Source organism: Eschrichtius robustus, chromosome 15 (genome assembly GCF_028021215.1).
Source record: "Eschrichtius robustus isolate mEscRob2 chromosome 15, mEscRob2.pri, whole genome shotgun sequence".
Lineage (NCBI taxonomy): Eukaryota > Metazoa > Chordata > Mammalia > Artiodactyla > Eschrichtiidae > Eschrichtius > Eschrichtius robustus.
The window spans coordinates 88,334,002-88,350,917 of NC_090838.1; the positions used below are offsets into that span (position 1 = coordinate 88,334,002).

At 39.3% G+C, this 16,916-nt stretch overlaps 1 protein-coding gene across 1 annotated transcript in view; it reads left to right on the forward strand.

The window, feature by feature from the left end:
* Positions 1-16,916, forward strand: part of EIF5B (eukaryotic translation initiation factor 5B) — a 75,891-nt gene that overhangs the window by 45,684 nt on the left and 13,291 nt on the right. Inside the window, exons 11-14 of the mRNA XM_068564998.1 lie at positions 3,914-4,021; positions 4,199-4,309; positions 6,714-6,781; positions 7,346-7,487. Of these exons, the coding sequence (XP_068421099.1) occupies positions 3,914-4,021; positions 4,199-4,309; positions 6,714-6,781; positions 7,346-7,487 (429 nt within the window). The remainder of the gene's footprint in view (positions 1-3,913; positions 4,022-4,198; positions 4,310-6,713; positions 6,782-7,345; positions 7,488-16,916) is intronic.

Consider the following 16,916-nt stretch of genomic DNA (forward strand, 5'->3'; position numbering starts at 1 on the left):
TATATTTACCTATATAATCATCTTTTACCATCACCCCTTTTTTCTTCATGTGGCTTTTAGTTACCATCTGGTGTCACTTCATTTCACCCTGATAAACTTTCTGTGATATTTCTCATCATGCTAATCTTCCAGCAGTGAATTCTCTTAGTCTTTTTAAGTCTGGGAATTCTTTATTTTACCTTCATTTTTAAAGATAATATTGCTGCATGCGGAATTCTTGCATGACAATTTTTTTCTCTTGTTTAGTCCTTTGAATATGTTACTTCATTGCCTCTGGTCTCCATTGCTTATGATGAAAATTAAGCTGTTACTCTTATTTGGGTTCCCTTCTACACAGTGAGTGATTTTTCTCTTGCTGTCAAGATTTTCTTTTTGATCTTGGCTTTTAACAATTTAACTAGGGTGTGTCTTGGTGTGGCTATATTTTGTATTTATCCTACTTGGAGTTTTTTGAGTTTTTTAGTTGTGTAGATTGATGTTTTTTGTCAAATTTTGAACATTTTCTGCCATTATTTCTTCAAATATTCTTTCTGCCTATTTCTCTGTCTCCTCTCCTTCTGGAACTCCACTGGTGCACTTGAGGGTATCCTGCAGATCTCTCAGGGCTCTGTCCATTTTTCTTCATTCCTGTTTAGTTTCTGTTAATCTATCTTTAAGTTCTTTGATTCTTTCTTCTGCCAGGTTATAGCTACTGTTGAGCCCCTTCAGTGAATTTTTAAATTTGTTACTGAACTTTTTAACTCCAAAATGTTCAAGTTTTTTTTTTTTTAATAATAATTTTTTTTCTATTTATTGATGTCCTCTTTTGATGAGTCATCATCACACTTTTCTTTCAACATGGTTCCCTGTTTTTGAGTCTTTGTCTGCTAAGTCCAAAATCTGGGTCTCTCAGAGATGGATTCTGTTGGCTCCTACAAATGTGGTAGTTTGGGTTTGTTTTTTTTTTAAATTTATTTGCCTAGTGAATCAGGTGGACTAATTCTGTTATGTCTTTGGCTTCTATTGTATTGCAACTGCTGATGCCTCTTCTCAGTTTTGTTTTCTTTGTTTTTGTTTGTTTGTTTGTTTTTGTTTTTTAAGTTCTTGTTTTTATTTTTAAGCCTGGCTTCCTAGGGCTTGCCCTGGGTCAGTGTCTTAGTATCAGCTGTGGTTTGTCAGTGGTTGTGCTCAAACACTTTGAGCCAGTAAGGCTTCCACCATTTGCCAGTGGATCTGGTAGTTTTCTAGTCCCCAGTGGTTTTCACAAGGCCTCTCATTGAGCCAGGAATGAGTAACTCACCAAGGACCTCTTTGGTCTCTTCTGACAACCTTGTAAGGGGCACAGCCTTCTGGACCACTGGAGATTAGTAGTATCTTATCAAAGCCTGGTTTGTTGGTCTTGTTCCACAGACCTCCCTGTTAAATGTTTGACTGATCTTCCTGGTTATCTCTTGTCTCACCAGTATCAAGACCTTAGTCTAGTTGTGATTTTAGTTTTATCTCTTTGTTTGCCATTGGGGTCACTCCTGGTTTTGGCAGTGCCCTACAGTGTGAAATCCCCTGTCCCTCTCTCATATCACTTCTGCCCCATGGAGCTGTGGGAGTGAGAGGAGTGTGATGGAGCAACTCCAGTCTGAAACTCCACAGTTGCTCTCACTGATGGTCAGTAGATTTTCTTGAATTAAATGTTTCTCAATTTGTTATATGTTGTTGGCCAATTTCTAGAGTCTTTAAGTGGCTGTTTAGACTATTTTGTCTAGTTTTATCTTTTCTTTTTAGGGAGAGGACTTGATGAGCCTCCTCATTCCATCATTTAAGAAGTCCTGCCTCACAACACCTTTTAACAGCTCCATACTGTATTCCATTTTGTAGAAGGATCCTAATTTAACTTTGTATCCAACTGCTTGGGCTGCCACGACAAAATACTGCAAACTGGGAGGCTTAAACGACAGAAATTTATTTTCTGACAGTTTTTGAGGATAGAAGTTCAAGATTCAAGAGCTAGCAGGGCTGTTTTCTGGTGAGGACTCTTTTCCTTACTTGCAGGTGACTGCCTTATTACCGAGTCCTGACATGGCCTTTCCCCTGTAAGTGTTGAGAAAGATTTTTGATTTTCTCTTATAAGGACACCAGCTCTATTGGATTAGGGCCCCACCCTTAGGACCTCATTTAACCTTTCCATTACCTCCTTAAAGGCCTTATCTCCAAATAAGTCACATTGGGGGTTTGGACTTCAGTGTATAAATTTGGAAGAGATACAGTTCCGTCTGTAACACACGTCATGGTTTTGAAACCTTGCTATATACTGTAATTTTCTGACATTCACCACAGACTTCCTAAGTAAGACTCTCCATTGTGGATAGGATACCTATATGATTCTATGCAACCAGATAGGTATCAGCCCTGGGGTTTTGGAAACACTCATTAAGAAATCCTCCACTGGGGCTTCCCTGGTGGCGCAGTGGTTGAGAATCTGCCTGCCAATGCAGGGGACACGGGTTCGAGCCCTGGTCTGGGAAGATCCCACATGCCGCAGAGTAACTAGGCCTGTGAGCCACAATTACTGAGCCTGTGCGTCTGGAGCCTGTGCTCCGCAACAAGAGAGGCCGCGATAATGAGAGGCCCGCGCACCGCGATGAAGAGTGGCCCCCACTTGCCGCAACTAGAGAAAGCCCTCGCACAGAAACGAAGACCCAACACAGCCATAAATAAATAAATAAATAAACCCAAAGTTTAAAAAAAAAAAAAGAAATCCTCCACTAAAGAAGATTAAGTGGTTACTGATTCTTGCTATGATAAATACTCCAGTGAGCAAACTGTTGTACACCTGCATCTCTGTATACTTGTCATTGCTTCAGAGCAAATACTTAGAGGTAGAATTTCTGAGTCATGGTCTGTATATACTACATTGCCCTCCAGAAAATTTCAGCACTTCATCAAGTATGGGAGAGAAAGGCAGTTTTCAACCATATCAAGTTCTAACTAAGGTCCCGTTTGCTTTTGAGTCGTACATGTTGTGAAGCTGTTGTGTACTACTCTTCGCTAGTAAATACTTGCGTCTCACTTTTGACATTCCAAAATGTTTTTTCATTACAGTTTCTATAGAAAGAATCAGTGTCTAGTGGTAGAAATGAAAGAGTTCGTACAAAAGTGGTTTTTTAGATGGAAAATAGTGATAGTTTTGTAAATGGCATTGCTTCAGACTTTTTGTGAAAGTGTTATTTCATTTGAATGCCAGCTTTACTGTACTTCAAAGGCTGTCATTTTAAAGCGGAACTGCTAGCTTGTGTTTTGTTTGGTTCTCAGAAAGCTGAAGTATTTAGAAGTAAACGCTACAGTAAATACATGTAGTTCAAGGACAGGCTTTCTCATGCTTAGTGGTTACTTAGGAAGGTAGGAAGTGTCATTTGGATGTGTTAGGCTGAAGCTTGCAGTAACCATGTCCTAATTGAAAAGACATAGCATTTGTACACTGGATACAGTTTTGAAATATATTGCTTTAAAATTTTTAACAATTCTTAAGTTCTAATGAAAGTGTTGGAATGCTAGCATATACCTCTTTTTATGTAAACCTCCACGTAAGTTAGAGGTTGTACTATATACTAAGTTTGACAAAACGATCAATTCCTTTTTCTATTCATTATATTCCATTAAATTAACTATGTACAAAAGTGTTCAGAAAGTTTGAGCCAACACTTTACACCATTCTTATTCATAATTAGCAGTGCTGCTCAGAAATCTATTATAAACAGGTGTCTCCTTGTCCAAAGGTTGTAAAGTTCACATTGTAAAATGCAGTTACATGTAGTTAAAGCAGCAAAACAACTTGTATGCAGGTTGTGGCATTCCCTTGCAAAGGCAAAATAATTTAAAGGAAGATGGTACTGAGGGTTTGAAATAGTATTTAATTTTGTGTTTTTTTTTTTATTCCTAGAAACGGAGACTTGAACATAGTAAAAACATAAATACAGAGAAGCTGAGAGCTCCTGTTATTTGTGTACTTGGACATGTGGACACAGGGAAGACAAAAATTCTAGATAAAGTAAGAAAATTTGTGCATTGATATATAACTTTTTGAATAAGTGAATGATACCTTATAAAAAGCTAATAGAAACCATAGCACACATGGGCAGTTCCGTTTACAAGTTGCTGTTTTCTTATTGCTTTTGCTTCTTTTTGCATTTTGAAATTTGAATCTGAATCTGCCATCTTATCCCAGCTCCGTCACACGCATGTACAAGATGGTGAAGCAGGTGGTATTACGCAGCAAATTGGTGCCACCAATGTTCCTCTTGAAGCTATTAATGAACAAACGAAGATGATTAAAAATGTAAGTACACTGTATTTCATGTGTTTTAATCTCTGACAAAAATTAAGGTATAAATTATTTCAAACACAGATAAAAGAACAGAATGGTACAACAGACCCATAATGCTCACCATTCATAATTAACAGACGCCATCTTGCCCTTCAGATCTCTTTTTTAAAGACATAAAACATGAAATGTTGTAGGAGTCCTCCTTCCCTCTTGCTCCAAGAGGCAGTCACTATTATGAAGTTAAGTAATCTCTAAATGTTGATATTACAATCCCATTATCTGATTACTTCTATAGAGTCCTCATCTACTATTTGGTCATTGAGTGATGGGATGTGGAGGAAAGGCAGAATTAATGCCTGATCCTTCACCTTTATTTACCAGCTCTTAAAATAAAGAGTGATTGGTTTGGTTTGCTATTATATTATTATAAACTCATGGATTTCAACATATTTACTGTGTTTTTTCTTATTTTTCTATTTTTTTTAAATTTTTGGCTGCGTTGGGTCTTCATTGCTACTCACGGGCTTTCTCTAGTTGCGGCGAGCTGGAGCTACTCTTTGTTGCGGTACCCGGGCTTCTTATTGCAGTGGCTTCTCTTGTTGTGGAGCACGGACTCTAGGCGTGTGGGCTTCAGTAGTTGTGGCTCGCGGGCTTTAGAGCACAGGCTCAGGAGTTGTGGTGCATGGGTTTAGTTGCTCCACGGCTTGTGGGATCTTCCTGGACCAGGGCTTGAACCTGTGCCCCCTGCATTGGCAGGCGGATTCTTAACCACTGCCCAACCAGGGAAGTCCCTATTTACCATGTTTTAATCCATTTCAGTTATTATTGTGCTGAGATAGTTCCATTTTTGCCCAGTGATGGGCTCCTGAGTCTTTTTGATACAGTTCTAGTAGTCTTATTTGTGTTTGGTTACATCGTGCTGTCTGATGTAACACATAGCACATTATTACATGCTGGTATCTCTCTTCATTCCTTATTTAGTCTCAGTTCTGTGTATAGAAAGGGTCTGTGAGCTTGTCACTCAGTTTTTGTTTTGTGTGTTTGAAATTGTTTTATGCAGCTTGTTTTCTGGTAGATTGCTGAAGAAGGAGTAATGGGAATAATATTACTTGAGTTTTTTGAATATTTAAGAGTTACTTTGTGGCCTTCATCCTGGAAAGTTAGTTGGCTACATGTAAAATCCTTGGTTCACATTTTCTTTCCTTAAGTATCTTGACTGTTACTCCAATTTCTTCTCACATAAAGCATTGCAAGTTTGATTACAAGCTGGTTTTCATCCTCGTATAAGTTATGTAGTCTTTTTGCATCTTGCTTTTGGTTGTTCTGGGTCAGTTTTCCAGTTACATGGTGTTCCATTTCAGTATGTAGTTTAAAATCTTTATTTTAGGACAGTTTTCTTGAATTACAGATTTCTGAATTTGTAATTTAAATTTTATTTTGGTTGTTTCTATCTGTTACTTCTCTGTGTTAGTCACTGGAGAGTTTATAACAGCTTATTCCACCAGTTTCCCGGCTCTAAATCTGGTGTTATTTTAGCACATAGTTAAAAAGCATGATTTTTATTAGGCCTGTATGAAAGTTCTCAGGATAACCTTTATATGGCAATTGTAATTATATTGTTTGTATTCCAGACAGCGAAGTGGAAATAATTATGGTGAATTTTGATCTAAGACCACCAGAATGCAAAATTGAAATGTTTTGCATTTGAATCATTTTGACCTAGATCACTGGATAAGATTTTGGAAAATCATTTGAAGATTGACAGAAGTATAGATAAGCACAGAAAAAAGTTTTTTGTGTGTGTATGTGTGAAAGAGATTTGTTGGTCAGTGCTACTCTTTAGATTAAAGGAGGACGTCCATATCTGGCTTGTTGCAATGTTGTTTCCATTCATTTGTGTGCTTTTGTCCAGAAAATCAAGTGTTGAGGATAGTACTTGAATAAAGCAGGGTATGAACTTATTCTTTAATATTTTAAGTTGATGTGGTAAATTTTCTTTAAAACATGCTTTGAGATATTTTTCAGAGTTTAGAATTGCTTTAAAATTGGACCAGATAACATTTTCCAAATACGGAGAACCTCTTCTTCTGTGTCAGCTTTTTATAAATAATCACTCTCGGATGACTACTCTGTCATTTGTCACTTACTAATAATCTGTTCAGATTTAGACTACATCATAGTTATATAACTTTAACAAGGGGAATATTTTCTCATTTCAGTTTTTTTTCTGAAAAATTCCTTTTGATATTAATGAAAATATTAACTGTTGTGTTTTGCTGGTTGACACACTATTTTAAAACAGTTCATTTGGAAAAGGAAGTGATGTTGAAGTTTTCATGGCAGAATAATTGTTTTGTAAAGAAGCTTTCATTGTTTTGGCTTTGTTAAGCTCTCCACTTTCCCCCACCTTTTCTAGTTTGATAGAGAGAATGTACGGATTCCAGGAATGCTGATTATTGACACGCCGGGGCATGAGTCTTTCAGGTAAGAATGATTTGTGTCTTTTGTCATCAGGCAAACTGCTTGAAACCATTAAGTCTCAAAGTTCAGTGAGTGAGGAGTTCTAACTAGTCACTAGTCTTGGGGTACTGTTTTGAGATCTGTGGTCCCTGTAACTGCCAATCCTCATCTGTGCCTCACTGATTTAGTAGTACTTTATTTGGATACTTGTTTTTTGTAGAGAGAAGTCTTTTCCACTTTGAAAGAGCAAATCCTAATACATACCTGGTCTATCTCCTATGAAACCCATTACAGGTGGAATTTTGTCCTGTTACCTCTTGGCCATGTTCCTTAGCGCAAAAAACTTGGTCAGTAAAATTGGCAGAAATAATGGAGTAACTTCTGGAACTAAGTCATTCCAACTGATGTCAATTCACTGTCAGATAAGCATTTGGCAAGTTAAGGGCTAATGGCACTTGAATTTAATGCATGTACTTCATTTTGTTCTTTTTTGTTTAGGTTTTACAAAGAAATTAAAATTTTAAGTTTTTTAAAATAAAAGTATTAATTGCAATATTTCTATTTATGCATCTTTTTCTTTTCCAACAGTAATCTGAGAAACAGAGGAAGCTCTCTTTGTGATATTGCCATTTTAGTTGTTGATATTATGCATGGTTTGGAGCCCCAGACAATTGAATCTATCAACCTTTTGAAATCTAAAAAATGTCCCTTCATTGTTGCACTCAATAAGGTAAGCTCTCCTTCTGAAAAATTAAGTTGTGAAAATATGCTTCTTATTTTTTTTGTGGTTAAAAAAATGTATAACTTTCATGTAAGAAAATGCACTTATGCTAAGTGTACAGTTCAATGTATGTTGACAAAATTATACGCACATTTAACCACCATCATTCAGAATATAGACTTACCTCCATATTCCCAGAATGTTCCCTCATGTTCTTTTACAGTCAGCGTGCCCCTTTTGCACCCCCAAACACACCAGCCTTCTTTCTGCCACCATAGACTAGTTTTGCCTGTTTTATAATTTCATATTAATGGAATTATACAGTGTATAATCTTTTGAGTCTGGCATTTTTCACTACTCACGTTAATACAGATTTATCCGTGTTGCATAGGTCATAGGTTTTTCCTTTTTATTGTTCAGTAATATTTCATCATCTGGCTAATGCATCTTAACACTTGATCCATTTACCTGTTGAAGGATTCTTGGATTGATTACAATTTTAGGTTATTAGTGAAGCAGCTGGTAAACATTTTTACACGAGTCTTTGTGTAGACGTTTATTTTCCTTTACTTTTAGTAAATATTTAGGAATAGAATTGCTGGGTCATATGGTAGGTATATGTTCAACTTTATGAGAAAATGACACATTTTCCCAAAGAGATTGTACCATTTTACATTTTTTAACCCACAATTTGGAAGAGTTCCAGTTTCTGCACATTATTGCCAACACTTAACCCTACCTGTAAGTCATTCTAATGAGTGTGTAGTGCCAAAGTATACTGGTTTCATTTGCATTCCCATGATGACTGGCATCAAACATCTTTTCATGTACTTGTTCCATCTCTCTCTCTCTCTCTGTCTCTCTGAAGTATCTATTCAAAATCCTTTGCTCATTTTTATTCAATTGTTAGTTGTCTTAATTCAGTTTTTTTTTTTTAAACATCTTTATTGAAGTATAATTGCCTTACAATGGTGTGTTAGCTTCTGCTTTATAACAAAGTGAATCAGTTATACATATACAATATGTTCCCATTTCTCTTCCCTCTTGCATCTCCCTCCCTCCCACCCTCCCTATCCCACCCCTCCAGGTGGTCACAAAGCACCGAGCTGATCTCCCTGTGCTATGCGGCTGCTTCCCACTAGTTATCTATTTTACATTTGGTAGTGTATATATGTCCATGACACTCTCTTACCCTGTCACATCTCACCCCACCCCCTCCCCATATCCTCAAGTCCATTCTCTAGTAGGTCTGTGTCTTTATTCCCGTCTTGCCACTAGGTTCTTCATGGCCTTTTTTTTTTTTTTTTTTTCCTTAGATTCCGTATATATGTGTTAGCATACTGTATTTGTTTTTCTCTTTCTGACTTACTTCACTCTGTATGACAGACTCTAACTCCATCCACCTCATTACAAATACCTCCATTTCATTTCTTTTTATGGCTGAGTAATATTCCATTGTATATATGTGCCACATCTTCTTTATCCATTCATCTGTCGATGGACATTTAGGTTGCTTCCATGTCCTGGCTATTGTAAATAGAGCTGCAATGAACATTTTGGTACATGACTCTTTTTGACCTATGGTTTTCTCAGGGTATATGCCCAGTATTGGGATTGCTGGGTCGTATGGTAGTTCTATTTGTAGTTTTTTCAGGAACCTCCATACTGTTCTCCATAGTGGCTGTATCAATTTACATTCCCACCAACAGTGCAAGAGTGTTCCCTTTCCTCCACACCCTCTCCAGCATTTATTGTTTCTAGATTTTTTGATGATGGCCATTCTGACCGGTGTGAGATGATATCTCATTGTAGTTTTGATTTGCATTTCTCTAATGATTAATGATGTTGAGCATTCTTTCATGTGTCTGTAGGCCATCTGTATATCTTCTTTGGAGAAATGTCTATTTAGGTCTTCTGCCCATTTTTGGATTGGGTTGTTGGTTTTTTTGTTATTGAGCTGCATGAGCTGCTTGTAAATCTTGGAGATTAATCCTTTGTCAGTTGCTTCATTTGCAAATATTTTCTCCCATTCTGAGGGTTGTCTTTTGGTCTTGTTTATGGTTTCCTTTGCTGTGCAAAAGCTTTTAAGTTTCATTAGGTCCCATTTGTTTATTTGTGTTCTTATTTCCATTTCTCTGGGAGCTGGGTCAAAAAGAATCTTGCTGTGATTTATGTCCTGGAGTGTTCTGCCTATGTTTTCCTCTAAGAGTTTGATAGTGTCTGCCCTTACACTTAGGTCTTTAATCCATTTTGAGTTTATTTTTGTGCATGGTGTCAGGGAGTGTTCTAATTTCATACTTTTACATGTACCTGTCCAATTTTCCCAGCACCACTTATTGAAGAGGCTGTCTTTTCTCCACTGTATATGCTTGCCTCCTTTATCAAAGATAAGGTGACCATATGTGTGTGGGTTTATCTCTGGGCTTTCTATCCTGTTCCATTGATCTATATTTCTGTTTTTGTGCCAGTACCAAACTGTCTTGATTACTGAAGCTTTGTAATATAGTCTGAAGTCAGGGAGCCTGATTCCCCCAGCTCCATTTTTCGTTCTCAAGATTGCTTTGGCTATTCGGGGTCTTTTGTGTTTCCATACAAATTGTGAAATTTTTTGTTCTAGTTCTGTGAAAAATGCCAGTGGTAGTTTGATAGGGATTGCATTGAATCTGTAGATTGCTTTGGGTAGTAGAGTCATTTTCACAATGTTGATTCTTCCAATCCAGGAACATGGTATATCTCTCCATCTATTTGTATCATCTTTAATTTCTTTCATCAGTGTCTTATAATTTTCTGCATACAGGTCTTTTGTCTCCTTAGGTAGGTTTATTCCTAGATATTTTATTCTTTTTGTTGCAATGGTAAATGGGAGTGTTTTCTTAATTTCACTTTCAGATTTTTCGTCATTAGTGTATAGAAATGCAAGAGATTTCTGTGTATTAATTGTGTATCCTGCTACTTTACCAAATTCATTGATTAGCTCTAGTAGTTTTCTGGTAGCATCTTTAGGATTCTCTACGTATAGTATCATGTCATCTGCAAACAGTGACAGCTTTACTTCTTCTTTTCCGATTTGGATTCCTTTTATTTCTTTGTCTTCTCTGATTGCTGTGGCTAACACTTCCAAAACTATGTTGAATAATAGTGGTGAGAGTGGGCAACCTTGTCTTGTTCCTGATCTTAGTGGAAATGGTTTCAGTTTTTCACCATTGAGGACAATGTTGGCTGTGGGTTTGTCATATATGGCCTTTATTATGTTGAGGAAAGTTCCCTCTATGCCTACTTTCTGCAGGGCTTTTATCATAAATGGGTGTTGAATTTTGTCGAAAGCTTTCTCTGCATCTATTGAGATGATCATATGGTTTTTCTCCTTCAATTTGTTAATATGGTGTATCACATTGATTGATTTGCGTATATTGAAGAATCCTTGCATTCCTGGGATAAACCCCACTTGATCATGGTGTATGATCCTTTTAATGTGCTGTTGGATTCTGTTTGCTAGTATTTTGTTGAGGATTTTTGCATCTATGTTCATCAGTGATATTGGCCTGTAGTTTTCTTTCTTTGTGACATCTTTGTCTGGTTTTGGTATCAGGGTGATGGTGGCCTCGTAGAATGAGTTTGGGAGTGTTCCTCCCTCTGCAATATTTTGGAAGAGTTTGAGAAGGGTGGGTGTTAGCTCGTCTCTAAATGTTTGATAGAATTCACCTGTGAAGCCATCTGGTCCTGGGCTTTTGTTTGTTGGAAGGTTTTTAATCACAGTTTCAATTTCAGTGCTTGTGATTGGTCTGTTCATATTTTCTATTTCTTCCTGGTTCAGTCTCGGCAGTTTGTGCATTTCTAAGAATCTGTCCATTTCTTCCAGGTTGTCCATTTTATTGGCATAGAGTTGCTTGTAGTAATCTCTCATGATCTTTTGTATTTCTGCAGTGTCAGTGGTTACTTCTCCTTTTTCATTTCTAATTCTATTGATCTGAGTCTTCTCCCTTTTTCTCTTGATGAGTCTGGCTAATGGTTTATCAATTTTGTTTATCTTCTCAAAGAACCAGCTTTTAGTTTCATTGATTTTTGCTATTGTTTCCTTCATTTCTTTTTCATTTATTTCTGACCTGATCTTTATAATTTCTTTCCTTCTGCTGGCTTTGGGGTTTTTTTGTTCTTCTTTCTCTAATTGCTTCAGGTGCAAGGTTAGGTTGTTTATTCGAGATGTTTCCTGTTTCTTGAGGTAGGCTTGTATTGCTATAAACTTCCCTCTTAGCACTGCTTTTGCTGCGTCCCATAGGTTTTGGGTCGTCGTATCTCCATTGTCATTTGTTTCTAGGTATTTTTTGATTTCCCCTTTGATTTCTTCAGTAATCACTTCGTTATTAAGTAGTGTATTGTGTAGCCTCCATGTGTTTGTATTTTTTACAGATCTTTTCCTGTAATTGATATCTAGTCTCATAGCGTTGTGGTCGGAAAAGATACTTGATACGATTTCAATTTTCTTAAATTTACCAAGGCTTGATTTATGACCCAAGATATGATCTATCCTGGAGAATGTTCCATGAGCACTTGAGAAAAATGTGTATTCTGTTGTTTTTGGGTAGAATGTCCTATAAATATCAATTAAGTCCATCTTGTTTAATGTATCATTTAAAGCTTGTGTTTCCTTATTTATTTTCATTTTGGATGATCTGTCCATTGGTGAAAGTGGGGTGTTAAAGTCCCCTACTATGATTGTGTTGCTGTCGATTTCCCCTTTTATGGCTGTTAGTATTTGCCTTATGTATTGAGGTGCTCCTATGTTGGGTGCATAAATATTTACAATTGTTATAGCTTCCTCTTGGATCGATCCCTTGATCATTATATAGTGTCCTTCTTTGTCTCTTGTAATAGTCTTTATTTTAAAGTCTATTTTGTCTGATATGAGAATTGCTACTCCAGCTTTCTTTTGATTTCCATTTGCATGGAATATCTTTTTCCATCCCCTCGCTTTCAGTCTGTATGTGTCTCTAGGTCTGAAGTGGGTCTCTTGTAGACAGCATATATATGGGTCTTGTTTTTGTATCCATTCAGCCAGCCTGTGTCTTTTGGTGGGAGCATTTAATCCATTTACATTCAAGGTAATTATCGATATGTATGTTCCTATTCCCATTTTCTTAAATGTTTTGGGTTTGTTATTGTAGGTGTTTTCCTTCTCTTGTGTTTCTTGCCTAGAGAAGTTCCTTTAGCATTTGTTGTAAAGCTGGTTTGGTGGTGCTGAACTCTCTCAGCTTTTGCTTGTCTGTAAAGGTTTTAATTTCTCCATCGAATCTGAATGAGATCCTTGCTGGGTAGATTAATCTTGGTTGTAGGTTTTTCTCCTTCATCACTTTAAGTATATCCTGCCACTCCCTTCTGGCTTGCAGAGTTTCTGCTGAAAGATCAGATGTTAACCTTATGGGGATTCCCTTGTGTGTTATTTGTTTTTTTTCCCTTGCTGCCTTTAATATGTTTTCCTTATATTTAATTTTTGACAGTTTGATTAATATGTGTCTTGGAGTGTTTCTCCTTGGGTTTATCCTGTATGGGACTCTCTGTGCTTCCAGGACTTGATTAACTATTTCCTTTCCCATATTAGGGAAGTTTTCAACTATAATCTCTTCAAATATTTTCTCAGTCCCTTTCTTTTTCTCTTCTTCTTCTGGGACCCCTATAATTCGAATGTTGGTGCGTTTAATGTTGTCCCAGAGGTCTCTGAGACTGTCCTCAGTTCTTTTCATTCTTTTTTCTTTATCCTGCTCTGTAGTAGTTATTTCCACCATTTTATCTTCCAGGTCACTTATCCTTTCTTCTGCCTCAGTTATTCTGCTATTGATCCCATCTAGAGTATTTTTAATTTCATTTATTGTGTTTTTCATCATTGCTTGGTTCCTCTTTAGTTCTTCTACGTCCTTGTTAAATGTTTCTTGCATTTTGTCTATTCTATTTCCAAGATTTTGGATCATCCTTACTATCATTATTCTGAATTCTTTTTCAGGTAGACTACCTATTTCCTCTTCATTTGTTAAGTCTGGTGTGTTTTGACCCTGCTCCTTCATCTGCTGTGTGTTTTTCTGTCGTCTCATTTTGCTTATCTTACTGTGTTTGGGGTCTCCTTTTCACAGACTACAGGTTTGTAGTTCCCGTTGTTTTTGGTATCTGTCCCCAGTGGCTAAGGTTGGTTCAGTGGGTTGTGTAGGCTTCCTGGTGTAGGGAACTAGTGCCTGAGCTCTGGTGGATGAGGCTGGATCTTGTCTTTCTGGTGGGCACATCCACGTCTGGTGGTGTATTTTGGGGTGTCTGTGGCCTTATTATGATTTTAGGCAGCCTCTCTGCTAATGGATGGGGCTGTGTTCCTGTCTTGCTAGTTGTTTGGCATAGGGTGTTCAGCACTGTAGCTTGCTGGTCATTGAGTGATGCTGGGTCTTGATGTTGAGATGGAGATCTCTGAGAGAGTTTTGCCGTTTGGTATTACGTGGAGCTGGGAGGTCTCTTGTGGACCAGTGTCCTGAAGTTGGCTCTCCCACCTCAGAGGCACGGCCCTGATGCCTGGCTGGAGCACCAAGAGCCTTTTCGTCCACACGGCTCAGAGTAAAAGGGAGAAAAAATAGAAAGAAAGAAAGAAAGATAGAGGCTATAATATAGTGAAGTAAAATAAAGCTATTGTAAAGCAAAGCTATACAGACAAAATCTCACCCAGAAGCATATACATATACACTCACAAAAAAAAAGGAACAGGGGAAAAATTAATATATCCTGCTCCCAAAGTCCACCTCCTGAATTTGGGATGATTCGTTGTCTATTCAGGTATTCAACAGATGCAGGCACATCAAGTTGTTTGTGGAGTTTTAATCCGCTGCTTCTGAGGCTGCTGGGAGAGATTTCCCCTTCTCTTCCCTGTTCGCACAGCTCCTGGGGTTCAGCTTTGGATTTGGACCCGCCTCTGCGTGTAGGTCGCCTGAGGGCGTCTATTCCCTGCCCAGACAGAACGGGGTTAAAGGAGCAGCTGCTTCGGGGGCGCTGGCTCACTCAGGCCGCGGGGAGGGAGGGGTACGGAGGAGGCGGGGCGAGCCTGCGGCGGCAGAGGCCGGCGTGATGTTGCAGCAGCGTGAGGCGCGCAGTGCGTTCTCCCGGGGAATTTGTCCGGGGATCACGGGACCCTGGCAGTGGCGGGCTGCACCGGCTCCCGGGAGGGGCGGTGTGGAGAGTGACCTGTGCTCACACACAGGCTTTTTGGAGGCGGCAGCAGCAGCCCCAGCGTCTCACGCCCGTCTCTGGGGTCCGCGCTGATCGCCGCGGCTCGCGCCCTTCTCTGGAGTTCGTTTAGGCGGCGCTCTGAATCCCCTCTCCTTGCGCGCAGCGAAACAAAGAGGCAAGAAAAAGTCTCTTGCCTCTTCGGCAGCTGCAGACTTTTTCCCGGTCTCCCTCCCAGCCAGCTGTGGTGTGCTAACCCCTTCAGGCTGTGTTCACGCCGCCAGCCCCAGTCCTCTCCCTGTGATCCGACCGAAGCCCGAGCCTCAGCTCCCAGCCCCGCCTGCCCCGGCGGGGGAGCAGACAAGCCTCTCGGGCTGGTGAGCGCTGCTCGGCGCCGAGCCTCTGTGCGGGAGTCTCTCCGCTTTTTCCTCTGCGCCCCTGTTGCTGTGGGATCCGCGCTGTTAGCTGCGGCTCGCGCCCGTCTCTGAAGTTCGTTTAGGTGGCGCTCTGAATCCCCTCTCCTCGCGCACCAGGAAACAAAGAGGGAAGAAAAAGTCTCTTGCCTCTTCGGCAGCTGCAGACTTTTAGTCGGACTCCCTCCCGGCTAGCTGTGGTGCGCTAACCCCTTCAGGCTGTGTTCACGCCGCCAACCCCAGTCCTCTCCCTGCGATCCGACCGAAGCCCGAGCCTCAGCTCCCAGCCCCCGCCCGCCCCGGCGGGGGAGCAGACAAGCCTCTCGGGCTGGTGAGTGCTGGTCGGCACCGCTCCTCCGTGCGGGAGCCTCTCCGCTTTGCCCTCCGCACCCCTGTGGCTGCGCTCTCCTCCGTGGCTCCGAAGCTTCCCCCCTCTGCCACCCGCAGTCTCTGCCCGCGAAGGGGCTTCCTAGTGCGTGGAAATCTTTCCTCCTTCACAGCTCCCTCCCACTGGTGCAGGTGCCGTCCCTATTCTTTTGTCTCTGTTATTTCTTTTTTCTTTTGCCCTACCCAAGTATGGGGGGAGTTTCTTGCCTTTTTGGAGGTCGGACGTTTTCTGCCAGCGTTCAGTGGGTGTTCTGTAGGAGCAGTTCCACGTGTAGATGTATTTCTACTGTATCTGTGGGAAGGAAGGTGATCTCCGCGTCTTACTCTTCCGCCATCTTCTCTCCTCCCCCCTTAATTCAGTTTTAAGAGTTCTTTATATTGTCAGTAGAAGTCCTTTGTCGGTTATGTGTATTGCAGATATATTCTTATAGTCAAGGACTTAGTTTTTCATTTTCTTAATGAGGTTTTTGGAACAGCAGCAGAAATTTCTAATTTTAGCAAAATCAATTTATGAGAAGTTTTTTTTTTTAATAATTTGTTGCTTGTGTTCTATATAAGTAATCTTTTCCCACCCCAAGGTCATGAAAAATTTCTCCAGTGTTTCTAGATATTCAACATTTAGATTTATGATGTTTTTAAGTTAGTTTTGTGCATGGTGCAAGGTAGGGTCAAGGTTAACTTTTTTCCAAATGTATATCTACTTCAAAAACCCCTTGTGAAAAGATTATTCTTTTCCCCATTGAATTACTTTGCAGTCTTTGTTGAAAATTAATTGACCATGTAGATACATGTTTGTTCTTAGTATTTCTCTTCTCTTCCATTGACCTATATGTCCATCCTTATGCCACTGCTACCCTGTCTTGATTATTGCAGTTTCATAGTAACGTCGTGAAAGCAGGTGGTGGTTAAGTTCTTCAACTTTTTATTTCTCAAAATTGTTTTGGTTATTTCAGGGTCCTTTAATTTCCATATAAAGTTGAGAATCAGCTTGTTAGTTTCTTCCTTCCGGGAAGCCTTCTGGGATTTTCATTGGGGTTGTATTTGTAGATAAATTATGGGAGAATGGACATTTTAACAAAATTGAGTCTTCCGATCAGTGAACATGATGTCTGTCTCTACATTTACTTTACTTTGTCTTGACAATATGCTACAGTTTTATTATCTTGTGACGTTTTAAATTCACTGATTAGGCCTAGTAGCTTTTGTAGCTCATGCGGGAGTTTCTATATACATGATTATGTTATCTGCAAATAAAAACTGTTACACTTTTTCCCTTATCTGTATCCTTTATCAATTTATCAATTTATAAATTTTTTTCTTCCTTATTGCACTAACTAGACCTTCTAGAACAATGTCGAATAAAAGTGGTGACAGACATCCTTGCTTCTTCTCCATACTTACCATTAAGTATGATGTCAGATGTAAATGCACTTTATTAAGCTGAGGA